The sequence below is a fragment of the Crocuta crocuta genome, unplaced genomic scaffold (assembly GCF_008692635.1).
Source record: "Crocuta crocuta isolate KB4526 unplaced genomic scaffold, BGI_CrCroc_1.0 scaffold132, whole genome shotgun sequence".
NCBI lineage: Eukaryota > Metazoa > Chordata > Mammalia > Carnivora > Hyaenidae > Crocuta > Crocuta crocuta.
Window position 1 is genome coordinate 1,171,754 of NW_027528611.1, and position 23,588 is coordinate 1,195,341.

At 51.5% G+C, this 23,588-nt stretch overlaps 1 protein-coding gene across 1 annotated transcript in view; it reads left to right on the forward strand.

Annotated features, from left to right (window-relative positions):
* MDGA1 (MAM domain containing glycosylphosphatidylinositol anchor 1) overlaps positions 1-23,588 on the forward strand; it is a 57,333-nt gene that overhangs the window by 24,279 nt on the left and 9,466 nt on the right. The window contains exons 2-9 of the mRNA XM_077754831.1: positions 6,740-6,879; positions 11,702-11,876; positions 14,472-14,668; positions 15,411-15,543; positions 15,786-16,055; positions 17,901-18,230; positions 20,599-20,895; positions 21,661-21,951. Of these exons, the coding sequence (XP_077610957.1) occupies positions 6,740-6,879; positions 11,702-11,876; positions 14,472-14,668; positions 15,411-15,543; positions 15,786-16,055; positions 17,901-18,230; positions 20,599-20,895; positions 21,661-21,951 (1,833 nt within the window). The remainder of the gene's footprint in view (positions 1-6,739; positions 6,880-11,701; positions 11,877-14,471; positions 14,669-15,410; positions 15,544-15,785; positions 16,056-17,900; positions 18,231-20,598; positions 20,896-21,660; positions 21,952-23,588) is intronic.

Below are 23,588 nucleotides of genomic sequence, written 5' to 3' on the forward strand. Positions count from 1 at the left end.
TTTGGATGTGGGGTAGGGAAGAAACCTGAAGGAAAGCTGATGGAGCTTTAAATTAAGGTTTTCCAGGGGCGCCTGGCTAGCTCAGTCAGAAGAGTGTGTAGCTCCAGATCTTGGGATCATGAGTTCGAGCCCCACATTGGGGACTAGAGATTGGTTTAAAAAAATAATTAAGGTTTTCCTATAAATTTTGCTCTCTGCCTGCCCTATATGGCTCTACGTCTTATTGTCCAATCCTTGTGCATTTGATAGCACCCCCTGTACCCTGGCTAGTGACGGGAAAGAAATTCCCTTATGAGGGATGAGGTCCTTGATGAAACTTCCCTTCCGGGTTCCAGTGAGAATTCTCTTCCAAAGCCCGGTGAGCAAGTTGGAATTCACCTTAACCTGAGTCCTGGAGAGTCTGTGGCTTCCTCACTGGGCCTGCTGGGTGCTGGCTGTCCTACCCATCCCCCACTTATAATTTGGGTGTATGATTTTTTAGGGGAAAAGGTGCGTGGTGACAGGCCAGAAGCCTTCTACCAAGGACTCACTGTTTCTGCCTCAGCTGTCCTCCTTAGGATGCTTCCCGGTGGGGGACATCTCTCATGCTGGCTTGGCTATCCTCAGACACTGGCTGGGGAAGGCCACGTTCTTTGACTCCACAACCATTAGTCTCATACTGAGCTTTGGATCAGCATTTCTCCACTGGTTTTACACCACACTCCAACTCTCAAGGCACCAAGAGATCCCCTGTGAAGAAAACACTTTATGGTCAAATACATTTATTTGGAAAGCATTGGCTTAACACTAAGTTGCATACGTGTGTTTACTGCAGGACTTTTCAGAGCCTTTAATAATATACATTTGGGTGCCAAGACACTCTGGGAAAGGGAAGGAAGACAGCATCAGCATGCATACTTCGCAGGGGACTATCAATGAAGACTTTATGGCACACAGCTTGGGAGATACTGTTTTCCTTTTCCGTGGGGGTTTGTTGCCAGATCTCAGGAGGGTGAAATAGGAAAAGTCTTATAGATCAGAGGCAGGGAAACATATTTGTTTCCAAACGCCTGCCCTGTTTTCTACCAGTGTGGTGTACAGCAGAGACTATCAAATCCAGCCTCCAGAATTTCCCAGGAGCTTGTTACAAATACCAACTCTGGGGCCTGCCCCTGAAGAGTCAGGGCTGGTGGCTCTGCGTTGCAACAGGCTCCCTGGTGACACAAGATGGGGGGAGGGGGGGTCCATGGAGGACTGGGACGGTGAACCGACTGCCAAGCTAGCAGGTGAAAGGCCTGAGTTTGTGTCCCAGCTCTGCTCCTGTCCTGTGTCAGCGAGAGACGCGGACAGGGCATGGTTTTTTTCTCTGCCAAAAGGGGCTAAATAGGACTTGCTCTTTCTGCTTCTCTGAACGAGGCGAGGCGAGGAGCTTGGAAATATATACAGCGGACCACAGGGATGCATCACCCCTCATATCTATGGCTGATAAGGTGGGGTCCTCTTGTGCAGAGGACTTGCAAGCCCCAGGGAGGTGGGTTCTTGAGAGGAGAACAGGATCGTTCCTAGAATAACGATGCCGACGTGTGGGTGGTTTACTGTGTACCAGATGCTGTTTTAAACACTTTGTGTTTGCTGATGTATTCCTCACAACAGCCCCATTTTACAAATGAGAAGATTAAGGCTTAAGTAACTTGCTAAAGTCACAAAGTAACGTGCTGGGATGCTAAGAGGGATGCTCAGAAGGGGCCTCATCTCTCCCCCTGCTCGCATCTCCTTTGAAGCCGTGCACAGCCCTCGACATGAATTTTAACATATTCGTGAAATATCCCTATCGGCTTTATGTCTGTTTCGAGTGTTCTGCCCTGAGATGTAGAGGGAGCCACAGAGGGTGGCCTCCTGTCCCCATCTCTTGTCCCTATTTAATCATCAGGGGGGCGCCTGGGTGGCTCAGTCGGTTAAGCATCCGACTTCGGCTCAGGTCATGATCTCACGGTTCATGGGTTCGAGCCCCGCATCGGGCTCTGTGCTGACAGCTCAGAGCCTGGAGCCTGCTTCAGATTCTGTGTCTCCCTCTCTCTCTCTGACCCTCCCCTGCTCATACTGTCTCTCTCTCTCTCTCTTAGAAATCAAACATTAAAAAATTTTTTAAAAAATCATCAGGAGCTATCATTTTGTTTGTTTATTTACTTATTTTTTAGAGAGAGGGAACAGGGGCAGAGAGGGAAGGGGAGAGAGAATCTTAGGTAGGCTACGTGCCCAGCATAAGCCCAATGTGGGGCTCGATCCCACCACTGTGACATCATGACCTGAGCCAAAATCAAGAGTCAGGAACTCAACCATCGAGCCATCCAGGCGCCCCAGGAATTGTCTGGCCAGATGTTTTATGGATCTTGTACTAAACTCTCACACCAACCTTGGGAGAAGGCATTTTTGTTCCCATTTTATGAATGAAGAGGCTGAGGCTCAGAGAGGTTAAGTGATTTGCTTAATGCCACTCAGCTAGTGGGTAGCAGAGCCAGGAATTAGTCCAGATTGTTGACGTTTCCCATTTCTCTCTCCTCTGCTCACTGTTCCCTGACGCCTCCCCTGCTCTAGAGACTCTTAGCACTTACGAGACTCTGAAACCACTCCGTTCAGTTTTGTTCCCTTGTTTGCCATCCGTCTCCCGATAATTCTCTTTCATTGTTTGCTTTTCATGACGGTCTCTCCAGCACCCAGCACAGCGGCCCGGCTGGGAACATTTGTTGTCAGACAGGCTGAAGGAAGGGTTATGATGTCATGGTGCCTCTTGACACAGGCCCTGGCCAGGTTGCCTTTGGAATCGAAGACGCTGCCATTGGCAGTGCCTTCCTGGGGTGTGTGGGGTGGGAGGTTAGGTGGGACGGAGTCCTTTTAGGGGCCCTGAATTGGTGGGAACTCTGTTGGTTCAGGGTCCAAAACACAGTTGTAGCCATTCCGGAGGTGAGCAGAGTCGGGGAGGCTGATTCATGTTAACAAAGCTCAGTGGGAGTTTATGGGGAGATTGAAATGCCAAGGCCAAGGGGGCCAGGCACCACTTGCTCCACGGGGAAAATCTGCACTTTGAAGAAGTCAGCGTTGGGAGACAGCTCATCAAGGAGTCAGAGCGAAGGGAGTGGTTAGTCGTAACGGTTAGTGTCACAGAAGGCACTGGGTAACCTTAATGGGCAATTCAAACAATTTTTTTTAATGTTTATTTTTGAGAGAGGGAGACAGAGTGTGAGCAGGGGAGGAGCAGAAACAGAGAGGGAGATGCAGAATCCGAAGCAGGCTCCAGGCTGTGAGCTGTCAGCACAGAGCCCAGCACGGGGCTCGAACCCACAAAGGGTGAGATCATGACCTGAGGTGAAGTTGGTTGCTTAACTGACTGAGCCACCCAGGCGCCCCATCAATGGGCAATTTTTAAAACTGAAGTGTAACTCGGGTACAGTAAAATCTTAAGCAAATAACGTGACACATTTTTACATCTATATCCACTCATATAACCACCATTCAGATTAAGATGTAGACATTTCCATCCCACCAGATGGGATCTCATCTTCTTCCCAGAAACTTCTTTTGTGCCTTCCCTGGTTAATAATCCGTATCCCCACCCAAGGGCAACCACTGTTTAGATCTCTGTTACTTTAAAATGGGTTTTTCCAGTTTTGAATTTCAGATATATGAAATCACATACTCTTTACTCTTTCGTGTCTGAGTTCTTCCACTCAAATTGTGCATGGAGATGTGAGATTCAACAGTGTCATTGTGTCTGTCAGTGGTTTGTTTTTTTTTTTAACTTTTGTGTAATATTCCATTGTATGATTATACCAGACTTTATTTACCCATCCTAGTCTGAATGGACACATGGGCTGCTTCTTGTGTTTAGCTATAATGAAGAAAGCTGCGATGAATATTCTTGGACCTATTGATTGGTTATTATAAGCACTTGTTTCTACTGGGTACAACCCAGGAGTAGAATTGCTGTGTCATGGGGTGTACCCTTCAATAGCTTGAGGAAGTACTGCCAAATTCTCTTCCAAAGTGGTTCTATCATTTTAGAGTCTGATATTCTTAATAGTCAATGTCATGAAAGGGAGTTAGGTAATCTTAATGATGTCATCATCTGTAATGCCCCATCTCCAGTGAGGAAGCTTGTCAGGTGGCCAGAGGCCTTTGTCTGCTGCCCAGACCCCATTTTTTTCCTGGCCTGTGCTGTCCAGACCCTGAGAAAGTCTGGCTCTCCAGCTCTTTTTCAATATTCCTTATCAGTCACCAAACCTTCTGTTGTTAACAACACTGCCTGGCTATTGGCAGTGTCCAGGATTACAGCTTATCCTCCTTGGAGCCTAGTTAAATCAATGTCTTCCTTGTTGAGAGGCACCCAGGTCTCTTGTAGACATCCATGCGACCTTCTGGTCTTATCAGCAACTGGCATGCGCATCATGCATTGGTGGGTCATTTCCTAATGAGGTTGCCTGGGGATCTTGGCCACAGATGGCTCTCTTCCGTGCTGTAGTGATGTTCCTGCATTTTCATTGCAGGGGGGTGACAGTTTCAGATCCATTCCCCAGATTCTAGGGTGCATCTTCTATATGGACTATGCGCTGATTACAAAATCCATAGGAAGTGTAAGTTGTAAAGGATCTCAGAGGTCATCTAAACCCACTCCCGTGCTATATGGGTGGGGAAACTGAGGCCAGGAGTTCTGACTTGCCCAAGGTTGCATAGCTTATCCCCTGACAACTAGCCTGGGTTCATTCCTCTGTGGCGGCCAGGCAGTCCAGACAGTTGTCTGGACACTCAGAGTCTGGGTTGGTGGCCGCTGCCACTGTTTGCAGAACCCGCCGCTGTTTGCAGAGACTCTCCTGGTTAAACGTGGCCCTGTATTGCTCCCAGTTGCTGCCTCACAAGCTTTTTGACCTACAGCCAGCCTGCCTCTATGGACCCACCTCTGACTGCCCCTGGTGTGTTGGCTGGAGAGCCTCTGTTAAGGTCTACTTGCAACAGCTCTAGAACACATTAGGGGTCTCCTGAGCACATGTCATTTCACCTATGTTACTGTCACACTCACCCTTGTGAGTTCTCAGGCCTGGCAGCATTCTCTCTGTTTCAGAGATGAGAAAATGAAGGTCCAAAGACCACTAAGCATTTACTCCAGGTAATATGTATTAGATGGGACTCTGCTCTCTCAACCTGCACAAAGTCCCTTATTCTCTGAGGCCTGGTTAGAAGGCTGTCTCTTCCATAGAGCCTTCCATGATTCTTCCTCTAGCGGACAGTGCTCTCTCCTCCTACCTCCTGGGCCATCTCTACTTCTCTTACGGTGCTTAGACACATCGGCATGGGATGTTCTTGTAACTTCATTCACTCAGGGTTCACTGAGTGCCCACTCTATTCAAGGCTTTGTGCTGGGAACATCAAGGTGAAACTCGCGGTTGGGTAGGCAGAAAGACAAGAATCCTGAGTCTGGCAGACACACAGACTAATGCTTTGTTGTTGCACTGGGATAGTGGTAGATATAGAAGGAGAGAGGGTCCAGGTCAATCATGGGATGATTCCTGGAAGAAGTTACATAGCTTATGTACAGGCTTTATCTCACGTTTGTGTACCTCTTTAGGGCAAGGACTCTGTTTTCAGCCCCTGATGCCCTGGATTAGCCTTCCTACCTCCATTTTCTCCACCCTTAGCTGAGAGCAGACAGGTATGAACTCCGGGGGCCTTGCCCTCCTTTTCCGAGCCCAAACATTGCTGGGCTAGGGGCTAACACTTAGGGAGGGGCAACGTACTTTCCCAATCCAGTCATTTTCCCTTTGGGTGTCCCAGCCACATCCTAGCTCTGGTCTCCCAGCCCTGGTCACTGTGAGAAACGTCAGGGAGGAGCCAGTCTTTTGAGAGCTTCCAGACCCCTGGAGAGAGCTTCTGTCCCGGGAAGAAGAGGTTGGCCCAGGCTCAGGGAGCAATGAGGGAATAGTAACCGGCCTTTGGGTGAGGGGAAGGAGCAGTCTGTGGGGCCGGAGAATACGTTAGTCAAGCTCTCTAAAAGTAAAGGCTGGGATGGTTGGTGGGGTATAGGTCAGGCAGGTGGTTTGCTGGGAAAGTGCTCTCAGGAGAAAGTGGAAGGAGACGCAGCCGGGCAAATGTGGCTCAGTTGTTTTAGCCTCAGTCTGTTCCCAGGGGGGCTCTGGAGTACAAATGGTGCCATAGTCACCCGCCAGGAGACAGGATCCGTCAGCCATCGGACTATGCGTGTGTGTACTGGGGCAAGGGGAGACCTCCTGGGCCCCCCTGGCTCATGCAGCTCCCACTGGTGAAGGCCAGTTCGCAGGGGAAGGTGAGCTGTGTGCACCTAGTAGCTAACACTCATAGCAGCTGGGGGCTTGGATGTACCCGGCAGGTATGGGGAGCTGGGGGAGCGCCAGCAGCCTCCACTACAGAGGTGCTAAGACAGTGATGCTCACTGAGTGGTAACCAATCTGTATAGATTACTGAGCCCCTCATACTCATCAGCTCATTGAGAACACAGAGCTCCTGCAAGGAGGGTGGGATGAGGAGGAACTGCCCCTTTCCTTAGTCCTTGACATTTCTGGGTCTGCCCTGGGGCCCCGGGAGTATTCTTTCCAGATCTCCATGGATCTGGCCTCTGAGGAATGACTTGGGGAGTTCTGGGGTGACACCTCCCCCTAACACAGTCAGAGGAGGGAGCCTTAGACCCCCTCTGGCCTTGGTGCCTCTTACCGAAACCTGCCTCCTCTCCCGCCAGCTCCCGCCCAGGCTCAAATTGTCCACGCAGGCCAGGCATGTGTGGTGAAGGAGGACAACATCAGCGAGCGCGTCTACACCATCCGGGAGGGGGACACCCTCATGCTGCAGTGCCTTGTCACCGGGCACCCTCGGCCCCAGGTAAGCCCCACCCTGGCCTCCCCTGCCCCTTACCTCCTCCTCACTCTGGGTCCCACTCTGGGCTCAGAGCTAGAGAAGAGGCAGCAGGAGCTGGGGATAAGAGGTGGATGTTGGCGAGTAAACCCAACACAGAAGGCTGGGGCTGGGAAATAGCTGGAAAATGAACACCGTGGGGAAGAGCTGGAGTCTGTGAGCTTATTCACCTGAAAACATTGATGACTGGAGGGAATAATTCAATGTCAGTTGTTGAATTCTACTTCATTCGTGTTGTATCTGTTGAGCAGACGCTTCCTCACACACACCTTCAACCTCTGTTTGAGGGCAGACCATGTGCCGATGCTATGCTAGGTACTTCCTCCAGCGTTTTCTTGATGGAGCCTCACAGCCATGTTGTGAGGAAGACATTAGGGCTTCCACTTCACAGCTGAGGAAATCAAGGCTCAGAGAGGCTGAGTAAACTCCCAAGATCACACAGCTCCTGTGAGGGTGACAGCAGAATTTGAATCCGGAACCCGTGTCCTCGGTAGCTTTAGTGCACCTCCTCCCAGTGAGTCCGTCTTTGGGCTGGGGGCTCCAGGAGTTACCACAGCATAGAATACACTGTCTTCTTCAGGAGGCTTCAAGTAGGCAAGCCCCATACTCCTGATGGTAAAAGTCTGAAAGCAATTAGAAAGCAACAGACAATGCGTAAAGTTCCCAGAAGCCAGGTAAATTTTGTCACAGACCATGTATACGGTTCAGTCAGAAGTGTTGGCCAGTTATGTGTAGCAACATGGATGGACCTTGCGGGTGTTATGCTGAGCGAAAAAAGTCAGGCAGAGAAGGACAGATATCATATGTTTGCACGTATAGGAGGATTAGGAGGAACTTGACGGAGGAACAAGGGAGAGAAGAAGGGGGGAAATGGTGGGGGAAAGGGAGAGAGGCAAACCATGAGAGACTCTTGAATGCTGACAAAAACTGAGGACTGATGGATGTGGGGGGAGGGGGGGATGGGCATGGAGGAGGGCACTCGTGGGGATGAGCACTGAGTGTTATGTGGAAACTAATTTGACAAAAAACTATTTGTAAAAAAAAAAAAAAAAAAGAAGTGTTGGCCAGTTATCACTGAAGCTGGTGGCAAGAGGCAGGAACGGGGCTGGAGGAACGATGGAATTTGCTGGTGAGCTGCTGTGGCATTTAAGAGCAGCAGAAAGTTTTTCATTGGATCCTAGGGAGGACAGTGAAATGCAAAATCGTTTTTGGGGATAATCTTGGGAAGAGGGATGGCTTTGGTGGGTGTGGCCTTGAGACCAGCAGATGGACAAGGAAAACCCTAAAGACTCAACCTAAAACCATTATTACTGCTCGCTTCTTCTCAAGGTTTTTGTTTAGAAGTGACAATAATACTGCCAGCCTTCAGGTTAGTGTTTGTATCCGGCGTGATGTCAGGATGGTCCTCCCTCGTGCCAGGGAGGCAGCTGGGCCTTCTCTCCCTAAGGCTGCGCTGGCCATCTGCATGCGTCCCCTGGTGCATTGCGTTTTTGAGTTGTTTGTGTCTGTGGCCGTGTGCGCACGCACTCTTTTTTCTACTTCCATCCATGATTTCATTGTTCCTCCTGCTACCTAGGCCCAAACCCTTGGGTTAATATTCAACTCTGCCTTCTCATTTCCCACATCTATCCAGCCTCTGAGGTCTCTGTTTTTATGTCTCTCGCATGGGTCTTCTGCTTCCATTCCTCATCACCTCTGGAGGCCAGCCCTTTGGTCCTATCCCTTGGACCACTGCAGTAGACTAACTGGACCCCCATGCTTCTGCTTCGGGACCCCGTTCCCAGATCATCCTCTTCAAACCTGCTCTATCCTATGACTCCCCTGCTCAGACACCTTTGATGGTTTACGTATTATCCACCAGACCCACTTCAGGCTGCTAGGGGTGGAAGTGAAGACCTCCCCGCAGTCCGGCCCCACCTGCCTTTCTGCCTGTCTGACCTCCACTGCCATCCTCCTCATACGCGGAGCTCCAGTCACACTTACCCAAGTTCACCCTGTTCATTCCTGTATTAGCCGTTTCTGCTCACCTCTCCTGAAATGTCGTCTCCTTCCTTGTTTGCTCAACACATTACAACAAATATTTATGGAGCACCTGCTACGTACCCAGCACTGTGATGGGTCCTGAGGATACAGTTACGGTTCCTGTTGTCATGGAGCACCCAGTCTAGTAGGGGCACAGGGGGGCAGCACCTCATGGCCCACTTTGAGGTCAGGATGGGGACTGAGTGGGCATGGAATTCCCCACGCCTAACAAATAGCAAGAGAGAGGGAATCTCAAGGGCCAAAATGAAGGATCTATAGCAATGGTGGTGAGCAGAAGGTGAAGAACTCCTTGGAAGGGCTTGGGCTGCGTGCTCACCTCAGGGATAGTGGTATTAATACACATATGGGGGATATGAGTTGAGGCCACAGGTTCATCTCTGCTTGGAGGCTAGACCTCAACCTCTACCTAAAGCAGGAAGCTTGATAAGGGCACCACCTGTGAATGGGGACCAGAAGAGCTCTGTCCCACAGCCCAGAGTTACAGCAGGGATGAGATTCTGCCTCAGGGCATGGGTATAAACAGAGTCAACTTCAAAGGAGCACAACCCTAAGGCTGTCTGTATCTTGCACTATCCAAGTAGTGAGGAAACCCTAAGCGGATAAATTAATATAAAAACTAGTTGGAACCTGTGAACCCATGTGTCTTGGGCATCAGTGACCATAAAAGCTATACCACAGACAGGCCTGTGAGGGCCCAAGTGGGACTTCTGTGGAAGAAAACTCCCATGGAATGCAAGCCTGTGGAGTAAAGTTTTCAAACACATTTGAAAATACACTGCCAGGAGAGCCAGTACACAGACCCCCTCAAAAATTGAACAGTCCACATCTGAGGAAACAGAGGTAACACAACAGTCGGAAAGGATCTTTAAAATAAATATGATTAAAGTGTTTCAAGAGATAATGAAAGGAATATAATCCACAAAATAGATTATACAACCTGATCAGTTAGATATGGGGGGAAAAACAAATAGAAATCCTAGAGATAAAAATAATACAGTCTTTTTAAAAACTTGGCCTCCGTGCCATAGAGATAACTAAAGAGAAAATTAGTGAATTGGATGATAGATCCAGGGAAATCAACTACAGTGTAGTCTAGAGGAGACAAAGAGATGGAAATGTGGAAAGGAAGCTGGGAGGAATGGAGGACAGAATGAGAAGCTCCAACACAAACATAAGCACTCTAGAAGGACAGACTAGAGAAAACTGAGAGAAGACAACATTCAAGGAGGTAAAGGCTGAGATTTGTGCTGACCTGAAGAAAGGTACAAACCCTCAGATAAAACAAAGCAAACCCAAAGCAGTTTGTAAACACATCCCATCTAGATAAACACAGTAAAACTGCAAAATGTCAAATGCAAAAGAAAAAAAAAAATTCTCCTGGCCTTGGTTTCTCTCCAAAGCACCCTCTGACGTAAGTATGAATTGCCCGAAATTGCCTGTAGCCTTCTGCAGGTTTTGTCACCTCTAGGTCCCTGAGGAAGACTTGAGGGTGGCGAAGGGATGACAGTAGCAACCATGAGGGCTGCAGTGACCCTTCTTTGCATGAGAAGGTTGCCCTTTACCCACTTCTCCTGAGCCTTTTTGTTTTTATGGCCTATGGCCTGACCTATTCAACAGCATCAGGAGCCTTGCCCTATCTCAGTAATAAGCAATTCTCCCCAACTTGAAGATGGAAGCTTCCCTACCCCATCCTCCAGTCCTCAAGACATAATCATCTAGAATGGATCAATTTTTCTTAAACTTCTGGTACTCTGAGGAATAGCTCCAGTTTCTTGTGTGATCCTTGATAGTTTCCCACAATCTAGGGCTATGTTGATAATGATGAGAATTTGTTGAGCGACTAATATAGGCCAGGGGCTACCTCACAATGACTCTACAAAGTGGGTATTATGCTATATAATAGTTAACTGTTATCTATCGCTGCATAACAAATGCTCTAAGACTCGGGGACTTAAAACAACAGACACTTAGTGTCTCACAGTTCCTGTGGGACCAGAATCCAGGAGCCCCTTAGCTGGCCGGTTCTGGCTCAGGGCATCTCAGGAGGCTGCAGTCATTTGAGAACTGACTGGGGCTGGAGGACCCACTGGCAAGCTAACTCCTGTGGCTTTTGATCCAAGGTTTCCGTTCTTCCCCTGTGGACCCCTCCGCAGGGCTGCTCGCGACAGCCCGATGGCTTTCCCCAAGATGGGAGTCACAGTCTTTTATAACCTGGTTTTGGAAGTCACATACCATCATGCCCACTGCGTTAAACTGGTCACACAAACCAGCCCTGGTACAAAACGGAGGGCACCACAGAAAAGGACTAGAGGCGGGCATTACGGGGGCCATCTTGGAGGCTGGCTACCTCAGAGACCCCTTTCACAGATGAAAAATCTGAAGCTGAGAGAGGAGTAACCTACCCAAGACCATTAAAAATTTTACCAAATTCTTAGTCTTACCACACTAAGGCATATGTAATCCTCTCAGTAACCCTAGGAGGGGGTAATGTTCTCTATTTTACCGATGAGGAAAGGAAGGCAGGAAAGGTTGGTTAACTTGCCTGAATCCATGCTCTTAACCACGGCACTACACTGTCTTATTTAAAGCCTCCTCCATCGGACCCCCAGATTCCCCAGGCTCTTCCCTGAGGCGCCCTACCCCATCTGTGTGCCCCCAGGAGTCTGTCTGGGCTAGCTTCCCAGGCCCCGGAGGGCCCCCCACCCTCACTGCCGCGTCTGACTCTGCCCCACCTCTGCCGGCCCAGGTGCGCTGGACCAAGACGGCGGGCAGCGCGTCCGACAAGTTCCAGGAGACGTCAGTGTTCAACGAGACGCTGCGCATCGAGCGCATCGCGCGCACGCAGGGCGGCCGCTACTACTGCAAGGCTGAGAACGGCGTGGGCGTGCCCGCCATCAAGTCGATCCGCGTGGATGTGCAGTGTGAGTCGCGGCCGTGGGCGCCCCTGGGCGCTCAGCCTGGGAAGGAGGAGGGCCGTGAAGAAGCAACACCTCCCTGGAAGAAGACAGTAGAGCCCTTATGTCTCCCGGACTGAAGAGGCATATCTGCTGTTCCTCCAATGTGTATCATCCTATATCATTGACACACACCCATCCGCAATCCATAAGAGCCTTGCAACAGCCCTCTAAAGTGGTCAGGGAGGGGCGCCTGGGTGGCTCAAGGGTTAAGCCTCTAACTCTTGGTTTGGGCTCAGGTCATGATCTCACTGTTGGGGAGTTCAAGCCTGGTGTGGCTGTCGCACAAAGCCTGCTTGGAATTCTCTCTCTCCCTCTCTTTCCTCTTCCCTCCCTCTCTTGCTCTCAACATAAATAAGCTTTAAAAAAAAAAAAAAAAGAGTCAGGGAGGGCAGGGAGGTTTGGATTATAACCTTTTTCACGGATGATACAAGGTACCAAGAGTTTGTGTTTGTGACTTGTTCACCTGCAAAGGTGCTCTTGACTCTGGTCCAGTGTCCTTCCCACAGTACCTCATGTCTCTGCTTTGGTCCCAGGGGCAGCTCTGAATCTTCTCTACACCCACCACCTACATAACTAACCACCCCTCAGTCCCAGCTGCTGGTTGAACGGGAAGCCCCTGGTCCCTACCTGCCTTCCATGGAGATAGCCCCTTAACCCCAAGAGGCTATTTCACTGCTTCCCACCTGCCTCTGTGCTCACCCAGGCTGATCTTAGGCACCCAGAAGCTGTAGGGCCACCCCAGGGGGCTTCTCTGGCACCATCTTAATTTCTATGATGATTCTACCTATTAATTATGCCTCACACCCCCCGAGTGAGACTCCCAAGTGGTGACCAATGGAACCTTAGACCCTTCTGTCTCCCATCAGCTACCCAAGAGCCTGCCAAACCTTGGGGCTGAGGGTCATTTCTGGAGTTATTGGTGCTAGAAGGGGCTGGCAGGCATGGCTTGGGTGTCACCAATGCCTTATCTCCACCCATGGTCTTTGTTGTGACTTCTGTCCAAGTGGGCTGTGCAAGGAAAGAGTGGTGGGGTGTTGGAATGCCTCTTGTAGGATGTTGGACTGCGAATGTTGCTGCCTGTGGTTCACAACACTGGCTGTATGTTAGAATGTCTAGGGGCTCTTTTTTTGGCTTAATGTTTGTTTGTTTGTTTGTTTGTTTATTTTGAGAGAGTGTGTGTGTGCAAGCAAGGGAGGGTAGAGAGAGGGAGGGAGAGAGAGAATCCCAAGCAGACTCCGTGCTGTCAGTGCAGAGCCTGACAAAGGGCTCGATCCCAGGAACTGCAGGCTCATGACCTGAGCTGAAATCAAGAGTCAGAAACCGTACTGACTGAGCCACCCAGGCGCCCCTAGGGGATCTTTAAAAAGAAAATACTGATGCCTGGGTCCTACTTCCAGAGACTCTGATGTAATTGGGGGTGGAGCCCCAGCATTGAGAATTTTTCTTTTTTCTTTTTTAATGTTTTTTTTTTTGACTTATTTCTGAGAGAGAGAGAGAGAGAGCAGGGGAGGTTCAGAGAGAGAGGGAGATACAGAATCTGAAACAGCCTCCAGGCTCTGAGCTGTCAGCACAGAGCCAGACACGGGGCTCAAAACCACAAACTGTGAGATCATGACCTGAGCCGAAGTCAGGCGCTTACCCAACTGAGCCACTCAGGCGCCCCATTGGGAATTTTTCTTAAGCCTTTTTTTTTTTTTTTAATTGAGGATGAACTTACATCCAATAGCGTGTACTCATCTCTTTTTTTAATGTTTATTTATGTTTTAGAGAGAGAGAGACAGAGTGTGAGTGGGGGAGGAGCAGAGAGTGAGGAAAACCAAATCCAAATCAGGCTCCAAGCTGTCAGCACAGAGCCTAATGCGGGGCTCAAAACCACAAACTGTGAGATCATGACCTGAGCCAAAGTCGGACGCTTAACAAACTGAGCCACCCAGGTGTCCCTAGAGTCACTAATCTTAAATGTACAGTTCAATGAGTTCTTCTGTCTATGCATATGTAAACACCATCCAGTTCGAGAACATTTCCAGGACCCCTAATAGTTCCTTCATGCTCCCTCCCAGTTCAATAATCTCCTTAGAGGCAATCATTCTTCTGACTTCTGACACCATCAATGAGCTCTACCAGGCATTGGTAGTAAAAAGAAAATCTCCATGTGATTCTGTCATGCAAACGGAGATGAGAGCCACCAGTCCAGTGCAGTTTACCAGTGAGGAAACAGACACAGGGAGAGAAGGGACTCACGCAGGCCACACTGCAAATTAACAGGTAACCTGGGATTTGAACAGTGCCCTGATTTCCAGAGTGCACTGCCTCCTCTGTCCCATGATGGGAGGGTGAAGATAGACACCCCCATGCAGTTCCTGTGACGGACAGCGAGGAAGCCATTATGTCCATTCCCCTGCCTCTAACAGGTTAGTCAAGCTTGCAGGGCTGGGACAGCATCTGGCTCTCTGGAGGCATCCCTTGAGGGTGACAGCTTTCCTGGGTAGGCTGCCAGGAGCCCAAGCCCCCACTGTGGGGTCACCCAGCCCTGACTTCCCTGGGGCCGTGTCCTTGCAGACCTGGACGAGCCTGTGCTGACGGTTCACCAGACAGTGAGCGATGTTCGAGGCAACTTCTACCAGGAGAAGACGGTATTCCTGCGCTGTACTGTCAACTCCAACCCGCCCGCCCGCTTCATCTGGAAGCGGGGCTCCGACACCCTGTCCCACAGCCAGGACAATGGGGTCGACATCTACGAACCCCTCTACACCCAGGTCAGAAGGGACAGCAGCTGGCCTGGTCTCCTTGTGGCTCACCCCACACTCTTCCTTGTGCACCTCACAAGGGAGGGGAACATGGGGACTGAGGCCTCATGATCTGGCGTTCCAGGGACTGCCCTTACTCTTAATAATTCTGTCCAGACCTCAGAAGCATGCATTCTCATTGGGCTGCACACAACCTGGGCCAGATGAAGTCAGGACAGAAAGGTCAGGGAGCAGTGGGGAGGACAGGAGAGTCCCCAAGGCATCAAGTCCTCCCGGAGCATTGTGAGTTAGGAAAANTCCTGTTTAGGCACAGCAGGAGTTGGGGGCAGAGAGATGACTGCACTTCCCGTGGGTCCCCTCCAGTCCCAGGAAATGGTGTGAAGCTGTCCTGCATGGGGAAGTCTTTCAGAGGTGGCTATCCCAGGTGGCTGTCCAAGCTCCCCATGTGGACATGGCCTGTGGGCAGACAGGGCAGGCTCCCTTCCTTATCCTCCATTTCCCAGAGTGGGAGAACTGAGGCCTGGTCCTGGCTGTGTGTGTACCAGGACATCTGATCCAGAGAAGCTCAGGGTATGGAGAGCACAGTATCTGCCCCAAGCTCAGGCTTCCCGGGGATAAACCATGCGGATGGAGGCTGGAAAGAGGGATTAAAAATAGGACTTTGCTTCGGCCTCTGGTGCTGCGTGAATGTGTCGGGGGTCCCTGGAGACCCAAGCAGGCCGCTCACCCCGGTGGTGTACTGCTGCCCTAGGGGGAGACCAAGGTCCTGAAGCTGAAGAACCTGCGGCCCCAGGACTATGCCAGCTACACCTGCCAGGTGTCTGTACGCAACGTGTGCGGCATCCCGGACAAGGCCATCACCTTCCGGCTCACCAACACCACGGGTACAGGACTGCCCTGCTCTTGCCCACCTGGCTGACTCCCCAGCCAGGGGGCCGTGCCCCACCCCACACAGGACTCGAGGCGCGTCACTGTTAGTGCGTCCCCTCCCCCCATGCCTGCGCCCTGACTTCTCCCCTCTCCCCTCCCTCTCGGCCTTCCCCAACCCCGTGGTGTCCCCGGCCCCCCTCCTCGCCCCCAGCCCTGCCTCACGGTCCCCTAAGACCCCACCTCCTTGTCCTCTTAGCACCACCAGCCCTGAAGCTGTCTGTGAATGAAACTCTGGTGGTAAACCCTGGGGAGAATGTGACGGTACAGTGTCTGCTGACAGGCGGTGATCCCTTACCCCAGCTGCAGTGGTCCCACGGGCCGGGCCCGCTGCCCCTGGGTGCTGTGGCCCAGAGCGGCACCCTCAGCATCCCTTCAGTGCAGGCCCGGGACTCCGGCTACTACAACTGCACCGCCACCAACAACGTGGGCAATCCTGCCAAGAAGACCGTCAACCTGCTGGTGCGATGTACGTGGGTCCGGAGGGGTGGGGGGGTGCGGGAAGGGTCCCTGTCCTCCGGGAGCTGCCAGCCACCTGGGAGAGGGGCCTCACTGCTTCCTTTCGGTGGATGAGATACGCTGCGGAGGCGTGTTCCAGGCACTGTGATTCCCCTGCCATTCAGGTGTCTGCCTGCAGGCAGCAGGACCACGATTCGTATAAAGTTTTATTCATAATCTCCATTCCCAACTATCATCTCAACAACGGAAGAAGGGAGAAGGGCTGGCCTCGATGACCTACCTTTTTTTTTAGATTGGGAAACTGAGGCTGCAAAAAGCTAAATGTGGACATTCCAGCCTTCAAGAGAAATTTCCTGACTCTCCCATACAGCGGTTTCTACATTTTTAACGGAGTTAAAATGAAAATAACGTACATTTGCATATACCTCATATGCAAATCTTTATTAGCAAAGTATGTCAGTGTGTCTGAAGGTAATTGCTAAATGTAAAAATGATACACAACTTGGGGCACAAGTTTAGTACAAACACTTCCCTTGGGGAACTTCAGCCTCATTAGCTGCTCAGTATGGTCTTGATTTTGCTCATGTGTTTTAAGAACAAAACTTTAAATTCTTCTGACTTAGGAGTAACTTTAGGTTGTTTGTTGTTTGTTTATCTGAAAATTTTAAAACAGCTAAGGCTTGATCTCAGCTCTTTAGCATTTGAAAATAAAGTATAGCTTCTGTCAAATTCAGTGGAGAGTCTTCTGATGAGATGGACTCTATTTTTGTTCTTCCCTCACCAACCAGTCTCTGACTCTTCTCACGAAAAGAAGTCAGCTCTCGGTGACTTTTCACTTCACCAGAGCAAGGAAGATGATAGCCAGACTACTTTTTCCCTTGATGGCACTTCTCCTGTCAGATTATTTTTCTCCGCCCAATTCCGTTCGGGGCCTTTAGAACCGGGGTTCGTGAGATTGTAACTCACATCAAATACTTAGAGTTACCTCTTAGGGTGACATATAGCCTGCTTTGCCCAGGCCAGTCCTGATTCATGGCCACTGTACCAAGGTCCTATTGAATCAGCACCCGATATGAAGAATGTTGTCTCACTCTTGGCTCCGTCAGACAATATTCAGATTTTTCTTCTTCTTTTTTTAATATTTAGACTTTTCAAAGAGGCTAGAGCTTTTGTTTTTCTAAACTCTGTGTTTTTATGTAACATCATATAAAATGATCGTATTAGGCTTTTGTTATAAAAATGGCACAAACTTATTGCAAAGAATCAGACAGGACAAAAAGATAAAATGTGCAAATTAAAATGTCCCCTTGGCCCCACTCTTTGGATAGAAGCACTAATACATTCTGGCGCTTCTTTCCAGAATTTGTATTTTGCATAATCAAGGTTTAAAAAAGAACAAAAATAAAGCAGTGCTGCAGTTAAGAGCGTAGGCGGAGTTTGAATTCAAGGTTGGCTACTTCTTTGGGCAAGTCTGAGCCTCAGTTCTCTCCTTTGTAAAATGGGGACAGGAAAGCGCCTCACTCAAAGCCTGTGGGATGGGTTAAATGAGTCAACCCACGTAAAGTGCTTAGAACAGTGTCTCTCACACAGTGGATGTTCAGTCAACAGCGGCCAGAACAATTACTAAACCCACTTTTCCTCAGCCAGCTTTTTTGAACTTTTAAAAATGCATCTGACCAAGCAGAACAATTTCCAAGCAGAGTGATGGTTTCTCTTGGGGGCGGGGTGGGGTTATAGCCCCCAACCTCCAGGAGGGTCCGGTTCAAGGAGAGAAGCTGGGTCTGGATGGAGGTGGGACATAGTGCCTTGGCTTTGGGCCAGCCCCAGCCACCCTTCCCTCCCCACCCCCTTGTAGCCATGAAGAACGCTACGTTCCAGATCACGCCAGATGTGATCAAAGAGAGTGAGAACATACAGCTGGGCCAAGACCTGAAGCTGTCATGCCATGTGGACGCGGTGCCCCAGGAGAAGGTGATCTACCAGTGGTTCAAGAATGGCAAGCCGGCACGCATGTCCAAGAGGCTGCTGGTGACCCGAAACGACCCTGAGTTGCCCGCCGTCACGAGCAGCCTAGAGCTCATCGACCTGCACTTCAGTGACTATGGCACCTACCTGTGCGTGGCCTCCTTCCCAGGGGCACCGGTGCCTGACCTGAGCGTCGAGGTCAACATCTCCTCTGAGACAGGTGGGCAGCTGAAGCAGCATGGGGGGTGTGTGTGTTCGAGGCTGCTGGAGAGGCCCACAGAGGGGAGGTGGGGACAGTAGCTTGGGAAAGGGAGGCCAGAGTGAGGGGAACACCATTTGTTCATGTTGCACACATTTATTAAGCACCTATTATATGCCAGGCATTGAGCTGGGCTCTGGGGTAGAGTGGTGGGCCACATAAGCTCTGCTTGCATTGAACTAAGCAGGAAGGCAAACACTGTTCAGATAGTCTCACAAATAAATATATGACTGCAAACTGTGATACACGAGAGTCAGGAAAGAGTTTCCTCAGATAGAATGTTTGATCTGAGGTATGAGGGAAGGGCAGGATTTTGCCAGGAAAGGGAGAACGAGGGATGGTGGAAGAGAAAGGCCGGCCAAAGAATCAGCATGTGCAAAGACACTGGGGCAGGTAAGTGCATGGGCCATTTGGAGCACTGAAGGAGAGTGCCACTGGGAGAATGGAGTGACATGTGAGAGAATGGAAGCGTCAGCAGGGGCAATTTTATGCAGGGATTTGGGTCTTTATTCCAGTAATAATAAATAAGAATAATGAAATAATGACTAACCTTTATTGAGTGTTTACTATGTGTTCCGATGATTTCATATTTATGTCATTCACCTTCATGGTTTACCTTATGGGATAGTTTATCATCAGTTTTTAGAGATGAAGAAACAGGCTCAGAGAGTTTAAGAAACTTACCTAAGGTAGCAAACAATAGGTGGTGTGACTGGGATTCAAACTGGGGCAGTCTGACTTTAGAGCCACACCTGAAGGGTTTACATTTTATGCATGACAGAAGTTTGGGAGGGATGATTTTGGAGAGAGTTTCTAGAATCTTATCTCCAGCCCCTTGCACAGAGGAGCTGGCTGACTTTGGTTAAGCCTCTTTAACTCTCTGGGCCTCAGTTTCTCCTCTGTGAGACATTGGACCAGATGGCCTTGGAGGCCCCTTCTAATCCTGACTTGGTGTCCAGCGAGAGTGCCCCTTACAAGCGGATCCCATAGCTGGGACACAGGGTGAGAGAGGGAAGATGAGGCGGGGATGGCAGAGACTGGAATAGGACCCTTGGGTTTGCAGACCCAACGAGTTTGAGCTTTAACCTGAGGGCACTGCAGCCTCAAAGAGGGGAGACAACAGCCCTTTAGCCTGTGAGGGCACAGAAGGCTGGGGAGCTGGGATGTTTTAGAAGCAGGGAAACCAAACGGGCACGGGGCCGTTGCCTCCATTTGGCTCATCAGCCTGATGCCTACAGTATGGATGCTTTTTAAGGGCCTGTGAAAATGATTTAGACCTGGAAAAATAAATTAATGGGCTCCAAAATGCAAAGAGAAAACTGTAAAAGTTAAAGCCAATACATGTATACATGTTTACAGCATATAAATTATGCTAACTAGATAGCTGGGCCTCAGCTTGCCTTGTAGAGTTATTTATAATTCATATTTAATGTCGGACACTTTAATTTGTGGGTGTGATGTGGGATGGGACCCATGAAAGTCTTTAAAAGACTCTCCAGTTGGGCGATGTGTTGGGTTGGATTAGGTCTGGCTGTGAATAACAGAAAAATCCTGAAATGCTACTAGTGGCTTACATGCGGTAGATGTGTATTATTTTTTCTTGTAAAAGTGAACAGTCTGGGCTGGAATAATGGCTCTGCTCCACCAAGTCCTCAGGGCCCCAGGCTCCATCTTGTCTTGCTATTCTGCTCTGCGTAGTAGGTACCACCTTGTCCACGATGGCAGTTCCAGCTGTAGCCACCAATCTACATTCTAGCCTTCAAGAAGAAGCGAGAGAAGAGGGGCACAGCCTCTCCCTTTAAAGACCGTTATTTTCTGCCACATCCCATTGGGCAGAATTTGGTCACATGGCCACAGCTAGCTGGCTAGGGCACGTCATGGTTATTCTTGGCTGTGTGCCCTGCTCAACTCCAGAGTCTATTACTCTGGGAGAAGGGGTAAGGATGTTGGAGGAGAGACCAGCGATCTGTAATAACACTCTAGAAGACAAGATGGAAGCTTTAATTCGAGCAGGGCCAGTGGGCAGGAGAGAGGGGGTTGAGGGAAGAGATCATTTGGTGGAACTGTTTAAAAAGTGGAACCCCTGTTTGTTGGGGTAAAGGGAAAGAAGGAATAGGCCAGGATGACTTCAGCTCTCTTTGTGAGTTGGGAGAGCCCGAGGTGGAGACCCTACAGGGTGGAGGAGGTGGAGGGTACTGGGGGAGGTGAGTTGTGCTTTGGAGATACCGCGGGATCTTTGGGACATCTGGGAGGGGGAGGGAAGCAGAAGCCTCTGAGCAGAGGCCAGCGGGGAGCTCTAACCTTGCTCCTACCCGCTTCCCCACCGCAGTGCCGCCCACCATCAGCGTGCCCAAGGGTAAGGCCGTGCTGACAGTGCGGGAGGGCTCGCCCGCTGAGCTGCAGTGTGAGGTTCGAGGCAAGCCGCGGCCGCCGGTGCTCTGGTCCCGCGTGGACAAGGAGGCGGCGCTGCTGCCCTCGGGGCTGCCCCTGGAGGAGACCCCGGACGGGAAGCTGCGGCTGGAGCACGTGAGCCGCGACATGAGTGGGACCTACCGCTGCCAGACGGCTCGGTATAATGGCTTCAACGTGCGCCCCCGCGAGGCCCAGGTGCAGCTGAACGTGCAGTGTGAGTCCCATCGCCCCGCCTGGACCACCATCAGAGCTGTCCCTCCCTCTTCACCCCTTCCTACACTTCAACCAACCCCCTCCAAGCACTGCGGATACCCCTAAAACCTTGCCACCCCGGTGTTCTAAGGTGGGAGGTCTGTGACCCTTGCCACACTTCCAATACCAAGTGCCCCCCGCTCCCATCTTCATTCCCAGGGACCCAGTGAGCGAAGAAATAACTGGTTTTAACAGGTAGAAACGGAAGCTTGAAAGACCTTCAAAGGAGCACTTTGTGTCTGATACTGTAATGATGAGAGTTAGCTCACCTTGTGCCAAACACTGCTCTAAGAGCATTTTAATGCATGAACTTATGTAACCCTCCACAGCCCTATAGACTCTATCATTTTACGCATAGAGAAACCGAGTCCCAGGATAAGTAACTTGCCTAACGTCTCGCTAGCTAATTTGAGGCAGGGCGGAGATTTGAACCTAAGGCAACTAGCTCCGGGGATCATGCTCTAAACCCCGACGTTATGCTGCTTTTCACTACATGGCGGGGTGAGGGGACTCCTTGAGGCAGGACTGAGGGCCCAGTCTGGGAAGCACGGCTGGAGGAAAGGGCCGGGAGGGGGTGGGTACCTGCACACCAGGGGGTTGTGAGCGTGCATCCGCTCTGAGATCCTTCCAGGCTGCGGGGTGCGGGAGCAGGGTTGAGTGCGTCGCCTTCAATGGGGCCGCTCCTCAAACCCCACTCGGCCCCGCTGACCGCCGCCCCCGCCCCCAGTCCCGCCGGAGGTGGAGCCCAGCTCCCAGGATGTGCGCCAGGCGCTGGGCCGGCCCGTGCTGCTGCGCTGCTCGCTGCTCCGAGGCAGCCCCCAGCGTATCGCCTCGGCCGTGTGGCGCTTCAAAGGGCAGCTGCTGCCTCCGCCGCCTGCTGTCCCCGTCGCCGCTGAGGCTCCCGACCACTCCGAACTGCGCCTCGACGCCGTCACCCGCGACAGCAGCGGCAGCTACGAGTGCAGCATCTCCAATGACGTGGGCTCGGCCACCTGCGTCTTTCAGGTCTCGGGTGAGCGTCCCGTGGGTCCCGCCCCACCCAACCGCGCCCACCTGGGACCATGTTCCGCCCCAACTCCAGCCCCGCCCCCCCCCGGCCTGGGCCCCGCCCCTTTCCAGTTGCGGGTACTGGGTTTAGGCCCCTGCCTCTCCAAGACCCGCCCATGCCAGGTCTAGGCCCCGCCCATGCCGCCCAGACCTAACCGTGACTTCGTTTACAGCCTTGTCCCCTCCAGACAGGCTAGATCCCTTCGCCCACGCCCACTCCAGGTGTAGATCTTCTCCAGGTCGGCGTGTAGGTGCCCTAAGCCCCGCCCGTTTCAGCTCAGCCCCGTTCCTTGGCCTCGGACAGCCCAGCCTCTTTAAACCTCTGCTCCCCCAAGCTTAGGCTTCGCCCCTCACACCGCGCCTAGGCACCAACGGCCCGACGCATAGGCTCCACCCCTTCGAGCCTCGTCCAATCCTAGCTCTCCATTTCTTGCCCCCCCCTTTTGTTTGGTAGCCGGTACACTCCAGCCCCGCCCACACCAGGTTTAAACCCGCCCACTCAAGTCCTGGGCACCGCCCCATCCCAGCCTTCACATTTCAAGCCCCTCCGCTTTTGTCCGTGCTCCCAGAGGCTGCGGATGGAGGACCCCTCTTTTCGTGACCGCAGGCCTAATACGAGGGGCCTGAGCTGTAGCTTAGAGAAGACGACGCTCAGCAACCTCTGTGGAACGTCGTGGGTGGCCCTGGTCCAGCCAGCACACATTTCCTGAGCTGTCACCCCAGAGATTCAGGCTCCTCGGGGCCAGAAATCCCTCTCAGTCCACCTTGTCATCTAGTCACTCCCGGGTGGGCTGTTTGGGGCTGCAGGCGGGCCTGAGTGATTCAGAAAGGGCCGTGGTGAGGGCCGAGGGGAGTGCATAGGGGCCAAAGGAGTTGCTGACCCCCCCCCTTCATGAGGGAGAGTTGGTTCCCCGTCACTAGAGCTGCTGGCAGCACCCCAGGAGCCACGGGTGTTCCTGTCCCCCCTTCTACTGCACCCCCAGCTCTCCCAACAGCCCCGACTGACTGGGTGCCCCTTTAGCCCTTGTTTGGATTTCCTCACTCAACAGCAGGGGACCAGGGCCACAGGTCACTTCCCAGCCCTTCCCCACCCAGCCCTGCCAGCCAGAGGCCCCTGTGACATTTCCCACCTCCTTCCCCTCTCCCCTGTTCTCCCACACTTTCCCTGTCTCCCCACCTTTTTGTCTCTCTCTATCCTTCTCCTTTCTCTTCCTTGTACCTCAATATCCTTACCCTTCTTTGTGTCTTTTTCCCCATCCCCTTTCCCTGTGTCTTCTCTAATATCCCTCCCCTGTGTCCTCCAAATTTCTCTTTTCTCTGGCTTTCCTTGGCCTTTCCTCTCTGTTCTCACCAATGCCACCTTTCGGATTGCCCATCTCCCTTTTCTCCGTTTCCCATCTTCCCTTCTACTGCCCCTCATTCTCCTCTCCCACCGTCTCCTCTTGCCACTATATTCCCTTTCTCTTTGTCTCCCCATGCCCTCTCTCTGTTCCTCACCATCCTCTCCTGTCTCCCTTTCCTGTGCTCCCTGTCTCTGTGTCTCTCCCCATCCCCTCCCCTCCCCGGCCCCACGCCCCCCTCCCCACCCTCTCAGCCAAAGCCCAGAGC